Source organism: Dermacentor silvarum, chromosome 5, assembly GCF_013339745.2.
Source record: "Dermacentor silvarum isolate Dsil-2018 chromosome 5, BIME_Dsil_1.4, whole genome shotgun sequence".
Classification (NCBI taxonomy): Eukaryota; Metazoa; Arthropoda; class Arachnida; order Ixodida; family Ixodidae; genus Dermacentor; species Dermacentor silvarum.
Window position 1 is genome coordinate 80,627,285 of NC_051158.1, and position 22,036 is coordinate 80,649,320.

The following is a 22,036-nucleotide window of genomic DNA, read 5'->3' on the forward strand; positions in this document are numbered from 1 at the left end:
TCAGTAAAGGTTAGTGCTTTCGTGATTTTGTATAAACAAAAACAACCAGGCACAACTTGTGCAATGTGAGCAAAAAGTATTTTATGTCCGTTCTGCTTCTTCTGTAAATTTATCGTCCTCTGATCTCTAATGCTGATCCTGGATTGCTACTGTGAACGCTTATGACTCAGCAATTGTATTGGTGTTTACATATGCAACACCACCATCGGTGTTGCAAATATCAAAGGCTGCACATCTGTGGACTGTAGGTACTGAAGCCTCGAAAGATGACATGAGTTGCATCAAGTATGGTATACTGCCAGCACACTGTGGCATGTATGGCTTTAATGGACAGTGGAACAAAATTTCCATTCATGTTTTCCCTGTCCTAGCACTCCCTATTTCACAACCTAACAAAAATCTGATAATTTTTAGAATTGAACAAGGAAGGCATAGCAGTTGCCACAACACTGACACGGTACTGGGCTAAAAATAAAAATGCATGGAAATTGTATGTTTTTTTAAACATTTATTGGTCTTGCAACAACTAGCATTTGATGTATAATGCTGTCTTGGCCAGCTTAAAGGCCAACTGTGCAGTCAAGTGCAAAAAAAAAAATTTAAAACTTAGAATGATGCACTCGCTAAACTAGTTCAGCCAGTGCAGGCAAATTGAAGCTATAACACGCAACTGATGCGAGGTGCAGAGAAGGTAAATTTTGGAGCAGGAAATTTGCAAGCTGACTGTGATGGCACTTGTTTTTTTCTATGGAAGATGCTGACAGTGGGTAATGGGGCAGCAGAATCGCCATGTAGATACAATTAGGTGTACAAACACGCTGGTCAGCACCTGCTGCGTGAACTATGTGATGCCCCAAGTACAAACTCGAAACAATGAACATGTTCGTACCAAAAGATATGGTCACACCGTGATGACAGGAATTACTATTGTACCAATGAAAAAACAAAAAAGACGACTCGTCAGTTCAATGAGCTTCGGTCTGTCGTGCAAACACCGATACAAGTAATCTAAAGCTGGCACTTCTCGCAGACATTCGCGCGCGCAACTGAGCAAGTCACAACCTAAGCTCGAGTCACTAGCTCGGTACAATAACTGGATTGCCTTCTTGTCAGCGCTTGTACACAGCCTCGCGCAGTCAGCGTCCTCACACTTTCTAACGCCGAAAGAACGCCGCGGCGCGCATACGTGACTGGTCGTCGTATCGTGGCGCGCGGGTGTAGGTGCCCAACGAAGACGCCTTCCTCCTCTTCGCGTCGTCGTCTTCGCCCTTGACGAAGAGAACGCGGCTGTTTTCGCGCCGCTTCTCCTGCACCACCGACAAGGAGGAGACGTTCTTGGCCAGCTCGTTCACCTGTGCCATGACCGCGGCCGGGTAGGTGCATCCCAGCAGCTCCACGTTGGCGAACGCCTGCGCCAGGCACAGCACCCGGTTCTCGCTGAACCGGCCCTCGTTGGCAACGATGAACTCGCGCCGCAACTCCCAGTGCTCCTTGCTCTCCCACGGCTGACGGTACTCGTCGATGGGCCGCTGCATCTTCGACGACGCGGGCCACACGATCCGGGACAATAACACCAACGGCAACTAACACCACCGACGGAGTTGTGACGAGTCACGTGAGGCAAGAGACGCCGCGCCGGCTGAGTCGTAAGTTTGTTATGTGACTGCGCATTCGGCGGACTCAAGCGGAAACGCAAAATTAAGCCGCAGATGCGTGTTTTCACGTAAGAAACGAGTCTGCGATTCAACAATGTCTCAGCACAGCGCCCTGATCAACAACACTACAACAGCAACAATCGTGCAGCGAGCGCCCCAAGTGACCGTATCCAAAGACAATGGCCGCGCTACTGGCAACAATGCCGAAGTCGCTACCGAAGCTAGAGCCGAAGCCGCTGACGGTGCGACAGCCGAAGCCGCTCGTTCCGTTGAAACCGAAACCGCTTGAGGTTCTGGTTACAAAGCCTCCGCCCGTTGTCCTGCGCTGAAACCAATTAGCGTGACTCCGGTTACCAAGCCATCGGCTGTGGTGCCCTCTAAGTCGGTAACACCGAAATCTGCGGTGCCTCTGACCAAGATTACGCCACTGAGATCAGCCGTCGGTAAAGAGCAAGTCAGCTAATGACCAACCACGCAGCAGCCGTATTCAGACGAAGACCATGCAAGCGCAAGGCGTGCTGCGTGCTAGTACATGTCGAAGACTTGGTTCGCAACAGACGTTACATTAGCTCAAAGACGTAGATTTGCTCTATCGAAGTTTGCGGGTCGTTTTAACGCGAGGGTTGCAGGTCAAACTAAAACTTGCAGAAAAAAAAAAACTGCGCTGGGGGACTAATTAAGGACGCAAAAATAATTCTACGTCTATAAAATCTACAATTACGATTGTTTATTCGTGCAGTTCATTTCAAATTCATTCTAGAGGCCTTTACACTGTTCATTTCCAAATCCTTACAACAAATGGATGGTCATCTGGCTTTTCCAGAATGGCCTTTTAACGCTATATTTCAGAAGGACAAGATTATATTGGTCATGCGCAATAGTAGGTTGTGTGTTCCAGGAAAATGTTTCATGCAATTTCGTTATGATTACTAGCTAGCAAACTTCGAAAGTCGCACGTCAGTAGTTATAGCATTTAAGGATAATTATAACCTATTGCAATGACGCTGAAATGTGAATCTTGTATTGCACGACACTCGACATACATTGCAGGCACACTAGAGCACTGCACGGGCCGACTTTTGCGGCCCGGGCCCGTTTTTACATTGGGCGGCCCGCCCTAGCCCGATCAAAACTTTTATGGCGAGACCCGGGCCCGGAAATAATCTACGTTACCCGCCCGGCCCGGCCCGCCACCCCTTTACCTTAAGCCCGAGCCCGGCCCGAGCCCAACACGCAACCGGCCCGAACCCGACCCGAGACCGAAAAATACATGTTTTCCAGAGTTGAGAAGCCCGAGAATAACTCGCAGAAAGCCCGAGCCCGGCCCGGGCCCGCGTCAAAAAAACCCGAGCCTGGCCCGGGCCCGGGTCAAAAAGGACAGACCACGGGCCGGGCCGGGCCCGAGCTTTCGGGTAAGCCCGAGCCCGTGCAGTGCTCTAAGGCACACTGTGAAGCAGCGTGTTTCATCAGTCACCTGGCAATACTGCCGAATTAATTAAAAAAAGGAACTTCGTCAGCATTGTTTCTAGTGAGAAACAATACTGTCCGGCCTCAGTTCAACAGCGAAGCTGTTTATTGTTAGGGTTCCGTGCATTTTTGTTCTGCGTCAACAAAAATGTGGGCCGATCCTGGTGATTGTGCAGAAAAAAGAAGGGTTCAAGCGCAATGGCACATACCCCTGTGGACTCCAGATGGTGGGCTACGGGACCTGTAACGCGCCATTGAAATACCCTTGTCAAACCTGGGGCCCAAAGAAGTCCCAGGCACAAGGGTAAGAACACATACAACGATCGGATCTTAGCCCAAAAGGCCCATCCCCGTCGGCCATAACTACGTTCGCACCGCCCTCTCTTTATCGGTGTTCCGAGCGCTTGTGTATCTAGTTTCCTGTCCTTCTGCTCTCCCGTGGAGGCGGTGCCGTCGAAACCATACGTATAGCCTTACTACTTTAGGGGTGTGCGAATAAGAATTTTCGAAACCGAATAGAATACGAATCGAATAGTGCCAAAAGAAAACCGAATCAAATACTTTTCGAACAGTTCTCCAAAAATCAGCTGCTGGTATCCCCATCAATCTTCTCATCCTGGTATATTCACAATGTTAGCAAGTTTTTGGCATTGTACTGCACGTTAATTATGAAGCTTTGTTAACTAAAATCACAAATGGAGCATTAGGAACCCACAAGCAGTTTGCTCGCATGTAGTCAGGATTCATTGTTAAATGTGAATTATAGCGGTTTATCCTAAAGAGTCTGGCTTCCTGAGTGGAATGTATACAACGTGCTCCAATTAACTTCTCATGTTTTATGCAAAATTTATCACACATATGGCGATCTGAGGCATTCGAAATGTTTTCGAAAAAATGTTCGTATTTACGAATGTAGCAACTATTTGGACCAAAATACCTAATCGAATAGAGCAATCATCGATAAGTTATTCGAAAGTTTCGAATATTCGCACACTCCTACTTAACAGAATGGCGGAAAAATTTACTCTATTATATCGGCGTCACGACAAGGCTGACTACGCCAGGTTCGGCCTTTCGATCGAGAACACCGTTACTATCAAATAAAAAACCTTATAAGTGTGGTGAAACTCTCATACTTGCCTATCACTTTATGGGCACAAAGCGTTTCTAAAAATTCAAAAATAGTGCGTGTATATAAATACTCCTTCAATTGATACGCAATATTTAAATCTTTGTTCCTGTGGTTTCCAGCTGGCCGGTTTTCCTCCTGCGCAGGTGATTTTTCCCTCAAGGTACCGGATCGACCCGCTTACGGACATGCCATTTGAAGTTTCTTTTTTTTCGGTTTTGCCTAAACCGGCATATTGTACTGTGCATCGCAAGGCCGTGTCGGTCATTCAAGCTAACAAAATCTATTTTAAGCGTGTCCGGTACTCCTGGGCCGGTATCTTGTAGCGATGCCTTATGACTTATTCTTATCATCCACCGTTTACGGCCGGCTGATCCCGTTGATAACGCGAGCGGACCGTCGCTATGACCACTGACAAAGCGCGATAAGCGCGAAAAGGTATTAGCACCGGAAAGGCATCGCTACAAAATACCGGCCCTGCATACGGAAGAGCGTTTCCGGGTTACCGCAGGCGTAAACGTGAGGTCACTGATGATCGATGATTTATTGGCATCCCCTTTGAAACGGGGCGGTGGCAAAGAGTGAATATTCAGTTAAGCGAACTATTTACTTGGATCCCTTGAAGTTCACTCAAGTGAGAGTTGACTGGCATTAAGCAAACGTCATGCGTACACCAGAATACCGGACACGTCAAAACTCTCCAAGTTGTCGTAAGCGAAAGCGTTCTTAATTGTCAAACTTAGAATAGGATAGGAATAAACTTTATTTGTCCAACGGTTATGGCTGTTGGTGCCCGGGGCTAGGCTGCCAGGGGTCCATCGCCGGAGAAAATCTTTCGAGATCCTCGGCAATGGCCCTGGCCCGCTGGACGGCCCACTCCTGGTCCTCGGGTGCCTCGCTGAGGAGGGCGGCGTGCCATCTCTCAACAAGGCGCCCCGCTTCAGAGGGTCCTGCTGTTGTCTTCCCCCTTCCTCTTGGTCCTTCTTCCTCAGGGTGTTGGCATTCCCAAAGTATACGGGCCATATCAGCCTGTTCGAACTTTTCACTATGAAATTACGATGTTTTCGTAAGTTGCGGTCATAATTAAGGTAGTCCATATCCGTTCACATATTTTTCATCTTAGCTTTCTTATTCGAGTCCAAGAGCAACATCCGATCCTCTCCCGTACACCTCTCAGCAGCAGCCCACAGCTGTTGGCGCTTAGCCCACGTCAGGTCAGCAAGCACGACTATAGTCCACTATACTCAGCAGACTATAGAGGCCTCATGCCGTTGGCATGCCGTCGTCGTCGTTTTTCCCGCTACTTCCTCCGGTTGTTGTCATACCGCTGTCGTCACGCCGTCGTCGTCATCTCATTAATTGTCCTCATGTCATCATCGTCACGTTGTCGTCGTTGTACCGCAGTCATAATTTAAATAACCGCATCGCACTGGCGTCATGCAGTCGTCGTTATAAGCCTTTGTCGTTCGATCGATATCATCCCATCGCCACTGCGTCGACACCATACAGTCGTCGTCATGCCTTCATGCTCATGAGCCACCTCTGCAAGAGAGTGCCACAGCAGAGTGGGACGATCACTGACCTGTACTATGTTTTGCCCCCTAATGTAGAGATCAGTGGGGATGATATCGGAGTATGGTCGTAGCCACGAAAGTATCATAATCAGCAACGGCTGATTGCAAGGGCCCAGGACGCGGCCCAAGCTCAAGGCATTCTGGAATGAGGACGCCTCTCCAAAGCTGCATTTACATATTAAATATGTTTATTCTCTCTCTCTCTCCCCACACGTGTAAAAAATAAAATAAAGGCGGGACTTTAGGAATATGATCTGTCGCTACATTGCTCCGTTGCTATTCGCGTTGTCATCGACAGTCATCGAGAGATGAGTTCTGCTTTTGCTTTAAATTTGTCATATTTTAGGTAAAGCCTTTCAAATAAGTTCAGTCATGCAAAGTTGGTACTCAGCGTATCGTAACACTACACTTTGTTTTCAGTTTCTTTATTTTTACATACTGTACTTTTCACAAAAAAGAAAAAAAAGCACCACTGTCGTGCTCCACCCTTCTCGGCGCCGGCTTTCTTTCGCGGCAAAGATTGCAGCACTAATAGTTGCGCATGCATGACCGCTGATCACAGAGTCACGAAATAGTGAAGAACTTATTGCACATACAAAACAAGCGCTTCCAACGCAGATTTTGTCCCATGCGCTTCCTACATACGCGTCGGCTCACCTTAACACGGCTGCGCGACAGTTCCTTCCATGCACCCTATCCGACCAGGCCTTTATGCAAATCCCTTAATGTATATAACCTTCTTGCGAAGTTTGATCGTTGCTCAAGTATCAAGCGCTGGTATACCAGTAACGCTGACCTTTTCAGCTCCCATTGAAATCTTCCTCTCACCCTCTCCTTGTTTTTACTAAGAAATTGTTCGTGCGAAGCGAAATTTCACTTTAGGTGCGATCGTTATATGAAGTTTTAAGTTGTACAGTTCAAAGAAGCTGTGCAATAAAGTTGTGCCGCCGATCACATTTTCTTCAACTTTCCAACGTAAAATATTACGTCATAATTATCAAAGAAAGCTGTGTTACTTTGTTTTTGATAGTTTACTTCAGCGTTGTGATCTTCGCATTGCTACTGCTTGTGTGCATGTGTGTGCGTGTGTGTATGTGTATATGTGTGTGCGTGTAGGTGTGTCTGTGTGTGTGCGTGGCTGCTTATGCGCGCGCGTGTGTGTGACCCCTGACGAAAGATCACAGCCGCACTAATTTGCGCACACTCGGTGGAGCATTTGCTTCGCGATTGTTTTGGAAATTTAATGCTCGGCGTATGAAGAAATGGGTGAGTGGCTAGAGCCGCGCGTCGCTGATAGTTTTCTAGCGATAATTCAGCAATACTCGCACTGAAAGGTAAGACCCATCTGAAACTGCACGCTGTCTCGGGCTGTTAGGGTGTCGACCGTTCGTGCTCTGGTTCTAGTAGAAAGGCAGTAAAGGCAAGAGAAGGTGAAGGCTGTGGAACATGAGCGGATTATTCCAGAAACAAGCGAGTGGCTTGCTTCATCACGTTTTCACGCCAAGTCACGTATAAGTGATTGCGATAGAAGGCGAAGCCGGGATTGGCGATAGAAGATGAAGTCGCGATTCGGTTTACTTTCCGGAACCGATCATTTTGTTGCCTAGGTGAAATCGGAATATTGTTGCTGTTATTGTGTCCACAAGATCACAGATACAAGGACAAAATTGTGTTGTGCCTACAGGCAACAGGTGAATCGATTCGCGAAAGTAAACCGAAAGAACTTACATCGTTTCGCCTAGTGGAAGTCCTTCATTACATTTCAAGACGTCATTCAAAGCGCACTTAAATGCGTACTACTACCTTCATACGAAAAAAAATTGCGTTCAGTTCTGTTTTTAATATGAGAGGAGGTGTAGGATGCTGTTTCGGCTCGCGATGGTGTGCAAGGCTACTATGACTATCAGGTCAAGACAACAATATTATGGCTTCGGTAAAATAATGTGACTATGAAACATCAAAGAAAAAATATATGGCGTAGATTCATGGACGATTCACCCCTCCTCCATCCATCCGTCGTCGGGCCTCTAATGACCTCTCAGTTGGAAGTACACTAAATAGAAATACGAAGTTAAGCTACATTAGTAAGTTGCACTTCTGCAACAGAAATCTGGTGTCCCTTAGCGAGCGGGAGATCCATGGTACACCGGGAAATATGCAAACACGATTGACAGAGGGCGACGTCGTCCTGAAATTTCCGCACCAGCTCACAGGGACGTCATGAATTTGGCGGATTCTACTCGGGTGAAGTTAATTTTTCGCTGTTAAAGAAAAGAGCAACTTTGTCACAATTTTCTACACTACGAATCAATCCGCCCTCGCCATGTGAATAGAAACGGAAAATTGCAGAGTACTTTACCAGTTGAAATTTATTATTCAGTGTTGTATTTTTCCGCCTCTCGCGCGGCAGTCTCGCATCTGGTATTTCATGCATTAGTTGGTTCGCTCAGAGGGTCTATCCTGTTACTTCCTCGATATGCCTTCGATTCATCTATATTACTTGCACTTCATATTTATAGACGTCATTAAAAAAAAACACGTAGCATAGCTGGTGTCGCCTAATTGCCACTTCAGTTATGCTTCTTTTTTTTTCTTCGATTTACGCTTCTTTCTCCTCTATTTTCTCAGTCACAGTTCATGTTCTCCTCATTGTACTTTTTTTCCGTCTTTATTCCGTAGCTTTCGCCTCTTTAGTTGCGTCAACCATCACAAATGATCACTTGCGCTCTTTATCATCGGATTTGGGCATGTAGCTCTCGCCAAATCACCTAAATAAATCTTCAGTTTCATCTAATCTTTGTCGAGAAATTTTCGATACTAACCCAAGACGTTGTCAGACTCCACAGCCATCACGGCGGATTTTTTTTTCAACTTGGTGTCATTGGCGCTATTTCAATTGAAAATGTGGTTATTGAATATGTTATCAGAATTCTCAGATTTCTGGATGGCTTTAATTTGAAGGTGACATTAATGTAGATTGGACGCTGTTGTCAGCTGTCGTAAGGAAGCGTCCATTGCCGTTGTGCCTTCACCGCAGCACAAGCGGCGGATACCGCGCCTTCTTGTTGGCAGCGCCTGGCTTCGGCTCCTTCGGGAACAAGATGTTCCTGTTCTGGCGCCGCTTGGCGAGCAGCTCGGGTAGCCTCTCCACGTTCTTGGACAACTCGGCAACCTCGGAGCACACTTCGGCGGGATAGGTGCAGCGTAGAGTCTTCGTGTTGACGAACGCCTGCGATAGGCTCAGCAACCAGACCTGCGAACAAAAAGGGGCACCACTTGTTCGGGGTGGCCTCGTTGAATGCACCACCAGGCCGCCGCATTGTGGAATGCGCTGTCAGGGCGAAGAGATAACGATGATAATTCATTTACGCTAAAGTGGGGCTCCCCCGGCGAATGGGCTTATGCTGTATGTTGAATGGACTCCCCTTGTATGTTGACCGACAAAATAGAGCAGGTAAGCGCACCTCTGCTCTGCGTAACAAGAAAGAAATGGTACCTAATTAATACCTGAACAGACAATGTTGGCGATCAGGAATAGTGGATTGCATTTACCAGATTCTTCGATTTACTTTATTTTCTTTGACCGATCGGCGCAGACTTTGACTGCGCAATCTTTGACTGATCGCTGCGCAGACGTCTCACGCTGTCCATGCGCCTGATTTGTAGTTTGTATTTCGGCGTAGCTTGTGGGCGGTATAGTCCATGAACATGAAAAAAAGAAAAATTGCACGAAGGTTAAAGTTGTGGCCTTTTTGATGTATGAACATGAGCACTATATTACATCCCACGTTGCATAGGATGAAAGTCAACAAAATTCGACGCGTCTTCATTCGTGAATATAAATTACTGCTTCACCAAACCATCGGTTCCTGCAAATTCCATCATGGTAATTGGACTTGCATAGTTGTATACACACGACTCAAATAGGTATGCTGTGTTTTCAGCTTGAATTGTCACCTTAATTTGCGTCGATGTCGACGGGAAAGGTTGCCAGCATGCAACAAATAATCATAACTGCAGCGTCTAATAACTAGAGACCGGATTTTAGGCAAATGCCTTTTTTGTTCCTTGCGCTCCTATCGCCCCACTTTGATATATGAGCATAAATTAGAGGGTAAGAAGGGCTTTTATAGTGTTTTTATAGTGCCTATAAATGCCTATTTTGGCGTTTGTGCCTAAATGCGTATAAATGCGTATAAATGCCTATTTTCAATATCGGCGCCTATATGAACACTATTTAGCCTCAAGTTTCGCTTTCGAGTGCAGTTAGAGACCGTTATTCATGTTACCGGGCAACATTGACTCTTCGGAACTCTATGGGGTTCAACCTAGGCCTTTAGTTCAACCAACTCTAGCAGCATTGAAATGGGACACGCCGGCCAGCATACGCCGCCGCGCTGACATTGCGCGAGCGGTTGGCGAATGCGAAACCGCAGAGAGCCGTCAAGGGAAAGGAGAGTGAAGAGCAAACGAAGAAAGAAAAATGTGATGTGCGCGCGGCTTTTGTTTTGTTTGTAATTTACTTATTGTTCACCACCGTCGGGCGTTCCTTCTCAGCGCACGAGATCATTCTCAGTGACAAGAGGCACAATTTTGAATCCAGAAATCTGGAGATGGTGCTAGTTTGCTACTGTTTCCACAATCTTCACAGTGATTCTTAGACTACTTTCCGCGTGCTCCCCAAACAGATTTCTTCAAACATGTGCACTTCAAATGGCCAGAAGTGTATTTGGCAGTGTTGGGAGGTCTGGCCTGTACAATTCGGATAATGTCATTGTATATGAGGAAATTGCGAAGAGTTGTACCTAACAGTCCTCATGTAAGAACATGCTTTGATTTCTTAATAAATCGTAGTCTCTCTTGCATTTGTTATTTGTCTGTTTTTGTTGTGTCTTAATTTAATTGCGTCAGGCAGACATAAAGTATCGGTTTTTTTTAATCAGTATTCCCAGCTTTCAAGTATTCTTTTCCATGCCTGTTTCACTATATGCGACGCTCGAGTACATGTGGCCATTGAACATGAATATGAGCAGTGTGCTTATTGAATGAAGCCAATTGATCGTCATTAGTCCAGCAGTTTTATGGGACAATTGCACGGCTATGTTCAACTGTTGGCGCCTTTGTGCCATCATAGCCAATAACATTTCTTGTTTTCCTATCGTAGATATAGGCCGCGCACGTCCTCGTTTGAAATTATTAGCATTTATGTAAAAATTTATTGTGCCTATATTTACGACATTGTAGGCCTAAAACATGGTTTTGCCTGTCTATTTTTGGCGCCTAAAACGCGCTTTTTTAATGCCTAAAGATCCGGCCTCTACTAATAACATACCTGCGAATTCTGCCAAATTTTTCGTAATGTTTACAAATTCGGGCTGCTTGTATAGCTTTACGAATGTTCGTCATGTTTTACGAAAAATAGACTCATGTTTGGGGAAACGTTTGTCTCCAGTAATCCCTTAATTTGGCCTTTGAAGTCTTCCTATTTTGAAAAGGGGACCAGAGGGGTAGCAGCGTAGAGTAAGTTTATTCAGAGCAGGGCAAGTTGGTGCTTTTGCACAGACATAATCTGTAGCGCTAAAAATAAGTTACGAGAAAATAGACGAGGCAGGACAGCATGCTTGTACCAAAGTCACAGGAATATTTATAAAAAAATATTCAGGGCAGTTACTACTGGAGGGGTAGTTATATAGGTGATATCATCAACAGAAAAAGTCACTGCGATCTAAAAGCAACGTGTTGCTTTTGAGACTACGCTATTTCTGCTGCTTATGTTCTGTGTTTAAAGGGAAATTATCATTGATATAGTCCATAAGTATCCTAGAAAAGGCGTGTGCTGACGGGAAACATAAAAAAATTGTGTACTTTTCCCTTCAACTCTATCGGTGTTTTGTCCACAAATTTTTTTTACGAATTTTAAAGTTCACAGGTTGCCAGGTATTCAATGACCAACGCAAACATGGTGTTGTACATCCATTGTCATACCTGGTCATCAGGTGCATAGTTCCTCGGGAATTTTTTCTTCTTTTTATTCCTTACTGAGTTCGGGCATTGCTTTCACTATTACATTATCACTGCTTTTGGAGTTTATTCTACTAACTATAATAGTAATAACTCAACAGACGGTGCCCTTTTATCAATTAACCCCTTCAGTCACTGTGTGCACAACTGTTCACGCCAAGAGAGTGCGTAAAAAGGAAAGGCACTGTCCAAATCAATAACATTTAAAAACTACCACATACATCTTGAAACATTTTATTTATTTACTTCAATATTGGCTCAAGCACGAGGGAAATAATATAAAAAATAGTACAAAATCTGGGTACCAGATACACATCATTCATGGAGAAATAATATACAAAATGAGCATTCACACTAACAAATGAACAAGGTTATATATCTGCACCTATAAAACGAAAAATGCAAACAAAAAGCAGGCTAATGTAACATGTTCAAGTGCTTTGCAAAAATCAGTGACCTCAAAAAATGATTTTAAGAAGGGCGTTCCAGTGAACCTGTGCTGAAAGCTTGAATATTAAACTGAAGATGTTTTCGTAAAACGAGTTCGATGGTTGGGTGTTCGCGTATCTTACATATATCATATCTTAAATTCCATTTGAGATTTATCACATGAGAACCACGTTGGGTAAACTTGAGAAAAAAAGAAAGAAGAATTGAAAATTCTAAATCCGTTCTGCAGCTGTGCGCTTGAAATGATTCTGAAGATGCAAGAAATGTGTCCCGCCGTGATAGTCCAGTGGTTATAGCGTTGAGCTGATGAGCTCTAGGTTACGGTTTTGATCCTGGCCGCGCACTTTAAAATCTAGAAGCCAGCGCATAGCAACCGCGGTTGAACGCGATTGGCTGAAACACCGCCAGTGACGCCCTTAGCAACCGCTGTGAGTGTACGCCGTGCCGCCTAACGAATAACCTAACCTGACGCCTGGGAGCGTAATACGTCGCGGGGCGTGCGTCGCGGACACCAAGCACAAAATGGCGGCGCGTTGCTACGATGTGACATCAGAGCGTCGCCGGCGGCGTTTCGGCCAATCGCGTTCAACCATGGGTGCTAGGCGCTGTGCCTTCTAGATTTTAAATATACGCCTCCCGGCCGCGGTAGCCGCATTTTGACGGGGGCGAAATGCAAAAAAAAAAGAAGAAATAAAAAACTATTCTATAGTTAGACTTATGTGCACGTTAAATAGCCCAGGTGGTCAAAATTAATCCGGAATCCCCCATATGGCGTGCCTCAGTTTCATACCGTGGCTTTGGCACGGAAAACCGCATAATTGAATTAGGAAATCTCCCGAAAATACACTTCTATTGGACGTAATTATTTGGCGCCTGGAGGGGATAGACTCGTCTGATATGTCCAACTAGATATGTGGCTCAAATGTAGAGTGATGGAGTGCCCCTTGAAGTTTTGCGTGTCGAAGCTACACCTTGGTTATGAGAGGAGCCACAGTGAACGACTCCAGACCTATTTTGGCTCATCCGCGGTCCTTTACTTACTATGAAGGAAGAGCATACAGTGGTTTACTTATCACGACACCCCGCCTTTAGTAACAGCATTACACAAACCCCTCACTTTCTTTAACTGTACGTCCTGCAACATGCAATAAACCTCATCAAATGTAGTGCTGTGGTTGCCGAGAAAAACGATTTCTCCTTTCCCACGTATTTAGATAGGAGCCCCGCAGCGAAAGCTTCCTCTTACCAATGCACCGGGTGAAGTGTGGGTGTGACGTAGCAAGTGAGGCAACTGCTGCTGGGCTGAAGGAACAACGCTCTGGCAGCTATTAGGCATCTCACAATGCCAGCGTGACGATTAGCTAAATATAACACTCCAGTTGCAGGCTTCGCAACTGTATCGACTGTGCACGGGACCGAAGAATAAGCGTCGGTGTTTGTCTCCGCCAAGTGAATTAAGCGATTATCTTAACTTTAGCTGAATGTTCAGCTCAGACCAGTGCTTTCGTACACAACTGCTCTGCAGGAATTACTTGCCGTGGTTGCTTAGTGGCTATGGTGCTGGGCTGCTAAACACAAGGTCGCGGGATCGAATCGCGGCCACGGCGGCCGCATTTCGACGGGGGCGAAATGCGAAAACATCTGTGTACTCAGTTTTAGGTGCACGGTAACCCAGGTAGTCCAGGTGAACCCCAGGTAGTCCAAATTATTCCGTAGTCCCCAATACGGCGTGCCTCATAATCAGATCGTGGTTTTGAGACGTAAAACCCCATATTTTTCTTTTGCTCTGCTGGAACGCTATTACGCCAGCAGCACCAGGCACAACGCTGGCTTGGCTGCGCTGCCGAGCCGATTAAGTGGAGCACGGGAGGTATTCTGTAAGTGTCCACCTAGTGGACATGTCCATTTCGTCTGCTGCTACAGTGCTGATTGGATGGGGCTGATTGGATGCGGGCACCTGTCTCTTTCAGACGCATACCCCAGCCCAGCCAATCAGAATTTCAGCAGCAGACGAAATGGATATGTCCACTAGGTGGACACTAACAGAATACCCCCGAAGGATGGGGTGTCTACTCGGCGTCGCTGGTTGTGCAGCCAGAACGCACTGCGCTGTTCTCGCGTATTTGGGATCCTCCCGCCCACATGCGGGCCACGCATGCGCTGTCCATGCGGCGACAGCACGACAGCGGCGGTGGCGCCGATAGTGCTAAAACACATCAAAATAAAACAAAAATGTGTTTGTATTGTTCTTCCAAGAGCTGGTACTACAAATTTTTCGGAAGGATGCTAAATCTGTAGCGTTCGCCGGTGATCTGCAGTACGATCGCTCGATGGAAAGGCCTGCGGGGTGCCTTTTCATCGAGTGGCCGTAGTGACTGTCTGGTCTGCAAGGCACGCAGTGACGAAAACACGAATGCGAAAACTATTGCATGGTTTCCGCCGATGCCCACTCTAATGAACTGTAGGAGATGGCTGCTTACTGCCCGAGGTATAGGGAGCCTATACAAGAGCGCTTTGGCAGCCCAAACGATGACTCACAAGCGAATCGGTTCATCCTTCTTTCAGAGGAATTGGTCATAGCACGAAATTTAAGTGCATTCTCGTGTCACAATCACAAATGCAAGCCCATAAATGTGCAGTCTTTCATTAATTGCAGTTTCGCTCGAAGAGCGAAGCAAAAACAGCGATAGCAAGCACACGAGGCGCAGTGTAAAACAGAACTTTGAAGGCTACCAGGTGTCATAGGTATGTCCGACGTGACGGTGAGTACGTATGTGGCGAAAATGTGTCTGTTTGGTGGATGTTGTTAGTGAAGATTCATCATCGAAGGCGCCTGCGCGTTCTCACCGACACCCTGATCATACGAACGCTTCTGGGCTCCGGTGTAAGTTGTCATGCTTGCAGTCGTAGAATATCTCATGGCCTCCAACGTGGAGACGGTAAAACACGATGTGAGAGAAAAAACAAAACTAGCTTACTATCTGAAAAAAAAGCAAGCCAAGAAGGTCCTGTCTATCTGTGTGAGCGGTACATGAGGTGACTTTTACGACATAATCATCGATAATTACAGGTTTGAGAGCAAAACTTGGAGGACGCTTAAGCTTCGCCTTTAAGAGTAGAACACGATAGCGTTATCGGGACTCGCTCGCACTGCATCGTTCGCATACGGCAAGTAGGTTTCATTCACTGCAACACTGAGTGTGGGAAAGCCAGCTTACAAAGGCCAAGCTTACACCGATCCTCCTAAAGTTGGATAAAGTTTTAAACTGAAATGCATTGCTGGAAATACGTTTTTCCTGGGGCAATATTAGTGGTCTTATATGAAATTGTGAAGGCCCCAGCACCTTTTTTATTATTTTATTAATTGTTTGCTATTGCCCCGACGCGCGCAGGTCTGGTATAAATGTTTGAGTTTCCTCGTAGGAGAATTAAGTTTTCTGGTACATTCAAATTACAATCCGACGGCGAATCCGAAGCCGAATGGTAAAGTCTTCCTTTATCATTTTTTTCTGACGGATTTCACTATGAGAAATTCAATTTTTGTTCACCAAAACCTTGCACCACGTGGAGGGCCTGCGTGGTCAATGTAGTTGGAGATTTTCTCCGCCACCCGCGAACACACACCGGTTGCCGCCGTCGCATCTTCTGCAACACGGGGCCATAAATGCTATCGCGTTAAAAATGTAGAGGTTTATTTTGCACGTAAATGATATTTTGGCGACGTACGTACATGCATGGGAGATATTTTCGCTGAAGCTCGGCAGAAAACACTTTAGCGTTAGAACAGCGATAGGAAAGTGTAGCGTTGCATGCGCTCGAGCTCCTCGAACGGTGTTATAACAATACGCGGAAGCGGCATGACGCGACGCTGCAGAGGAGTCAACTGCTGCTGCACAGCAAGAAAAGCGCTGTGGCAGGTACCAGGCGTCTTATAGCGCTGGTGTGATGAGGAACGCCGGCACCCACGTGACGGGCGTCGCACCTCGATGGCGCACGGAATGAGATCGACGGAAAACCCCCGGTGTTAGTCAGCGCCCGATGAAACGATATTTAACTTGGCGCTTACCGTTCGTTCCGCTCAGACAAGCGTATGGACCATGTTGTGGTGCGTACACAGCTGCTCGGCAGGATTGCCAATGTGTGGGCGCGCAGTGCCAGCGCCTCCTACATAGCAGACCTGTGCGCTCTGTTTCATGACGTCATGCTACTTCGACAAAAAATTCCATGGCCAAGCTCGGCGTGACGAAAGCGGTGACGTCACAATCACCGCGGCTTACTCGGAAACGTTCCCATTAGATTCCATGGCTGTCGGGCCAAGCAGCTTGATGTAACGGATTGAAGTGCATCGGCTTTGTGCTCAATACCAGGAATCTGGGACATCGCCGAACAGCGCCTCTAGCGGCCGCCTCTGAAAACATGCGCATTTTCTATGGGAGAGCGTCGTTTTTCCCAAATAACTAATCATAGAAGCCATCTTTCAAAATATTATCGTGGAAATAGGCTCTAGGAGCTTAGCCCGACATCTCATGCAAGCGGTACCATTACTTACGACAGAAAACCCGTTCCAAATTGCGGGCGAAGTTCGAAGTATGGGAGTCTATGGAAAAGGCCAAATTTTGGAGGCTTTTTTGGCCAGTAAAAAGCAATTTGCGATGAGCCTATTGCATAGATCGACGTATTATTGGGGATTTATCCACTTCAATGACTCGGCTTTCAGCTAGTTGCAGCATCAACTCTTGAAATGGCAAAAAAGTCGTTCCAAATCGCAGTTTTCATAACAAGGTCGCAGAATTTTTTGTGGTACGTATATAAACCTAGTTTTTGCCTCCGGCAGCACTCAAACCGATAGCCGAGCGTTCTGCGCGACCACCGATCAGGATCGCTGATACCACGATTGGCAGTTCGCAGGTTCGAAGCCGGCGGCGCCGCTATTTTTTTTTTTTATCACTTTGTCGCTGCTTAGTTTGGCGGTTTCCCGTCAGATGGCATATTCCGAAACGCAGGTCATTTAGTTGCGGTTCTTGTTTCGTTTCTTTCTACTGTATCAACGTCTTCCTAAAAAAAAAAAATAGCTGGCTGGTTTCGTGAACATGTGAACGTGCTTCCAAACTTCTTTTGCACTTTAGGTGTAATGTATTTTAGACAATAAACCCAACTTTGTGTTTTCAAAGTTGATTTCTTTCTTAAGGCAAACATTTATGAAGACATTACTAAGAAATATTTTTGCCTATTCAGCTATGTCATGGAAAGGCGTGCTTGTGCGACTTTTGTTCAGCCTGAAACGTACCACAAAAATAAATAGCTTCCCGTGTGTGCAATTAAAAGACGCAGAAGTAGAAAACTTGGCTGCAGCCCCAGACGTAGTATTCTTACAAAGGAATACAGAAGCTATTTTACTGAGTATATTTGCATTATATCAAAGCAGAATTTTTGCGTACCGGATCTTCGGTGCAAATGAAGGCTGTCCAAATTATTTCACAAGCTTTTTTGCTTAGTACAAACCAATACCTCGAACATAAACATTCTATCCTCAATATGCACCGCACGTGTCTTATCATTTGAACCATTCCCATATACCTTCACGAAATTCCCGAAATACTAAAGGTCTTCATATGCTTTTACCACGACGTACGCAGAGGAGTATCGGAAATAATGCGAAAAGGCACCGGGGCATGTTAATGTAGTTTGTCGTGTAAAAATAGAGAACTATTCCAATCGCAGACCACACCCTTTTTGAGTTATGCCCACAAAGCGTTGCAAGAAGATATTTTTTTCGGCTAGAATCACCAAAGTTACTATGGCATTCTGCTGTTCTGTTCTTAACTCTATTGCTGAATCAGATCGCAGCACCATGATATAATTACTGGTACAATTCTTCAGTAATTCTGTAAGAATTTTCTCCTATGCTAAATTTAACGTGTTGGACAATTGAAGAAACATGAGGAAGGACCGTGAGGTTTGCAGAAATGTTCCCTTATTAGAATCGTTTATCACCCATATTGGTACGGTGGTATTGCCATGATCACTCCAGCGTCCACGGACACCATTTATCACTTTACTACCTGTAAAAAAATACAAAAGTGTCGTTCCTTGTGCGTGAGTAGCACAATCGCAGCTGATCCTTTCATATGGGCCCACTAAGCTACACCTTCCCTTTTCTGCCATGGTGCCACAAGAGATGTCAATTTCACCCTTGAATTTCTCCCTTTCAGTTTGCTTGAAAGTATAGGGACGTACACAAGAAGAACAGGCGAAGTTTGAAGTAGTCCTGAGATTTTAGTAAAATTTCATAGGCAATATGTTATTATCCTTTATTTGTTTACATAGTTATTACACCTGATTGGTGATAATAATGACGTGCTACATAATAGTTCAGTTCTTCTACTTAATAAGTCATGTCTGAGTCTGCTGTCCTGAAAATTAACCAGGTGTAAGCACTGCATGACGTTGGCTGGAAGGTCATTCATTAAAAAAAATTGTGTGCAGAATAAAGAAAATGCAGGTGTTCAATCACACAGTCGCCGCCAAAAGTTTACGCGGCCGAGGTTCTGCGAATAAGTTCATTTTCAACGCAGCTACCCCGCAGCCAGTAAAACTATGCAAAACTTTTGTTTTGTTTACTCTAGACCAGTATACGCTGTAAATCCGAATACTACGATGCGTGACTAAGGCGTAGAAATATAAATATTTTTTCACCTTCCGGGGTACGAAAGCTTGTGACGCTGACTATACGTTCTGAAGGCGAGGTTGCTTTTTAGCTTATTCGTGATGACAAGCGCCGAGCTCTTGGTGATGGGATATTGGAGCGTAGAATTGTAGAACTTGTGCAAGCTCAGGCGACTTCACGACGCAAACCTAGCGATAGAAGCTCAGAAGGAGGAATAAACATTTATTGTAGAGCCAGCACTTTATGATGGCAGGCCTAAGCCTCCCATGAGGGGACGTCGAGGGCTTGCCTCGCCGCCGCCTCACGGGCGTGCTGGGTCGCCCAGGTTTGGTCGTCGAGGGCGGAGCTCCGCAGAGCCTCACGCAACCTCGACGAGGGGGTCGTGGTGTTAATGTGTGTGTACTGTGCTGGGCACTCCCACAGCACATGCGGAAGCGTGCCGGGTGAGTGCCACAGCACCGGCAGTTGGGTGTACTGTAGACTTCAGGAATATAAGGTGGAGGCGGGCGAGTGAAGGGTACGTATTTGTTTGTAGCAGACGCAGGGTGGTAGCCTGCGCCCAGCTGAATTTGGGGTGAGGTGGGGGGAAAGATCGGCACAGCATGCGTTTAGTTTATTAACACTGATGATAGATGAATAGTCAGAGTAAATTAATGTTACTGTCTAATTCTGGACAGACTCGAGTGTAATGCATACGTTCTAGATCACTGTAGGTTTCATACTAATTCCATACTACGCATTCCTATTCGAATTTTGCCTGTCTTAAGCCTACCGAGTCTTAAGTAATCAAAATAGGTAGGAAATTGCTTCTTGGGATGTAGCCGAGGCCATGGTAGATGTGATTAGTAATGCGCTATATGTGAGTAGGCTGACTGGGATTATTACATGAAGTGCGCCAACGTACCTACGTAATGCCATGGTGGGAATTACGAGCCCTTTATTGTAAATATATTGAAGTCATCTGAGAGTGTCTCTGGTAAAAAGTTAGAAGTTTATTAATATGAGGACTGATTAGCCTTCTGTTAAGCTGTTAGGAAAAATGCCATGTACGAAGTGCTATTGTGGTTAAAATTACAACGTTATCAGCGCTTCCAAAAGAAAATGACTGTACAAGTCCATTTTTCTCGGGCGTTCATGTCACCTAGGTACCACCGCCTGACCCAAGACCTTTATGTTTTAAAATCTGCCCCGATGACGTAAGTTACGTTGCGGAAAAAAAATAAATACCCTTTATAAAGAATGAACCATAACAGCTTCCCGACAAAGCGCAGTACGTTGCCGCAAGTCGTCATTTGTGATAACGATAAGAGCGACAGCCCGTCGTAAAAATGACTTGTCACTCCCCGGTTTTTCTTTTTTGCTCAAGGATGCAACTAACCCGTACAAGGGTAATCCCTCCCTTCGCATGATGCTTGCGACCTTTCTGGTTCTGGACAAGCGCGTTGTTTTTGTCTATTTCAGGCGCTTGGCATCGAAAGGCTTAATCCTTTAAACAGCGAAAGGCTGTCACAGTCGCTTCCGTAGCTGCACGGAAAGCGCGGACAATCAGTCTATACTTTCAGCACATGCGCTCTCAACCAAGACATATTTGCGAGAAAGGGGCTCCTATATTACCCATAGCGAGAAATGTATCCACAAATTACACCTCATTATCCCGATCTGTTTATGAGCCGCATCTGGGCCTGTATACCGTGTTATGACAAAAAATATAGTTTGTGCAGTGTCAGTAGCCTAAACATAAAACAGCAAATTGAAGTCATCACATCAACTATCATATATCATAAATTGAAAGAAATAAAACTGAAACTGTACTTCATAATACTCGCACTGAAAACTTTTATGCATGTGATTCATTTCAATTTCCTATCTGTTCCAGGGTAGAAATATGCTGTTCAGTTGGTAAACACAGATTATGTAGCAAAATTTGCTAAAAATTTTTGCCTCTAACATATGTTCCTATTGGTCATGCACATTTCTATCTATATAATATATGGTCGAAACATCAGAAATTCGAATTGTGAATCATTTAAAAGTTAAACTGGCTTCTCCACATAGGGGAAATGCCGTAGGAATTTGAGAATGTAATAATACACAATCATTTGGTTGCATAATCTTCCTGGCTATAGGCATGTAATGAAAAGCTCAAATGTATTACACGGCTTTGTCTTTTCGCAGCAATTTCATTCACTGCATTTATAAAGCAATGTACGTTTTTTTTTTTATTTTAGCGCGTGAGTCTAAAAACACATAGCAACTTATTACCAAAGCAATATAAGTTTCAAAAGCTTGTTAATTAGGTTGTCATTTGAGCAAATAAAACGAGAGACTTTCATGCACAGACAAAATAAGCGGCTAAGAGGAACAACTGACTAGTTATTTCAGAAGAATAACTGAGTTTAGCTACGTAGTGTTAAACTATGTAGCTTTAAATAGTGCGCATATTTTATACATCACCGGATAGGGGTCATTGGAGATCGCTGGGCTAGGCCTTCGTCCTGCCATGGACGTAAATATAGTCTGATGATGATGATGAAACATTGCCGGAGGTGACCACCTCTCATCCAAGACATATTTTTTACAGTTTAATAATTTATTTATTTGCGCCGTCAGCACTCGAAGGCATTACGGAAGGAAGTGGGTTGAGCAGGCTAAACAAATAATGCAATGATTAAAAAGTAAGTTTTCTAATCATGTAATTTTAGCTGGTGGTGCGTGGAAAAAAGTTCAGTGCGCACGACGAAGGCAGCTTTACAATTATACCATATACCTGACCTTACAAGAATTTAAAAGGAACATAGTAAGTAATTAACAAATTCAGATTACACAACGTACGGTAGTTGATGTTGCATGAAACTTGCGTTTATTTGTACTCATTATGATTTCTTTGGGGAGGCGATACCATTCAAGGGCTGTGTGAGGCCAGAAAGAGCTGAAGGAAGTTAATGTGACTAAATCTGATACGTATTTTCTACAGCTGATAAATACGATGCCATATATATGGTGACGGAGATACAGTCGTACGCGGATATATCAAGCCACTTATAACGAATTATCGTATGTTGTCGAACAGCTG

At 45.1% G+C, this 22,036-nt stretch overlaps 2 protein-coding genes across 2 annotated transcripts in view; both read right to left on the reverse strand.

The window, feature by feature from the left end:
- Window positions 1-281: 281 nt before the first annotated feature.
- Window positions 282-1,825, reverse strand: LOC119453520 (partner of xrn-2 protein 1). Its single transcript, XM_037715562.2, has one exon. The coding sequence runs from the start codon at window positions 1,533-1,535 to the stop codon at window positions 1,155-1,157; it is 381 nt and encodes a 126-aa protein (XP_037571490.1). The 5' UTR covers window positions 1,536-1,825; the 3' UTR covers window positions 282-1,154.
- Window positions 1,826-8,762: 6,937 nt separating this feature from the next.
- The window catches only part of LOC119454196 (partner of xrn-2 protein 1-like), a 22,970-nt gene continuing 9,696 nt past the window's right edge, over window positions 8,763-22,036 (reverse strand). Inside the window, exon 2 of the mRNA XM_049667149.1 lies at window positions 8,763-9,078. Within this exon, the coding sequence (XP_049523106.1) occupies window positions 8,854-9,078 (225 nt within the window). The 3' untranslated portion in view covers window positions 8,763-8,853. The remainder of the gene's footprint in view (window positions 9,079-22,036) is intronic.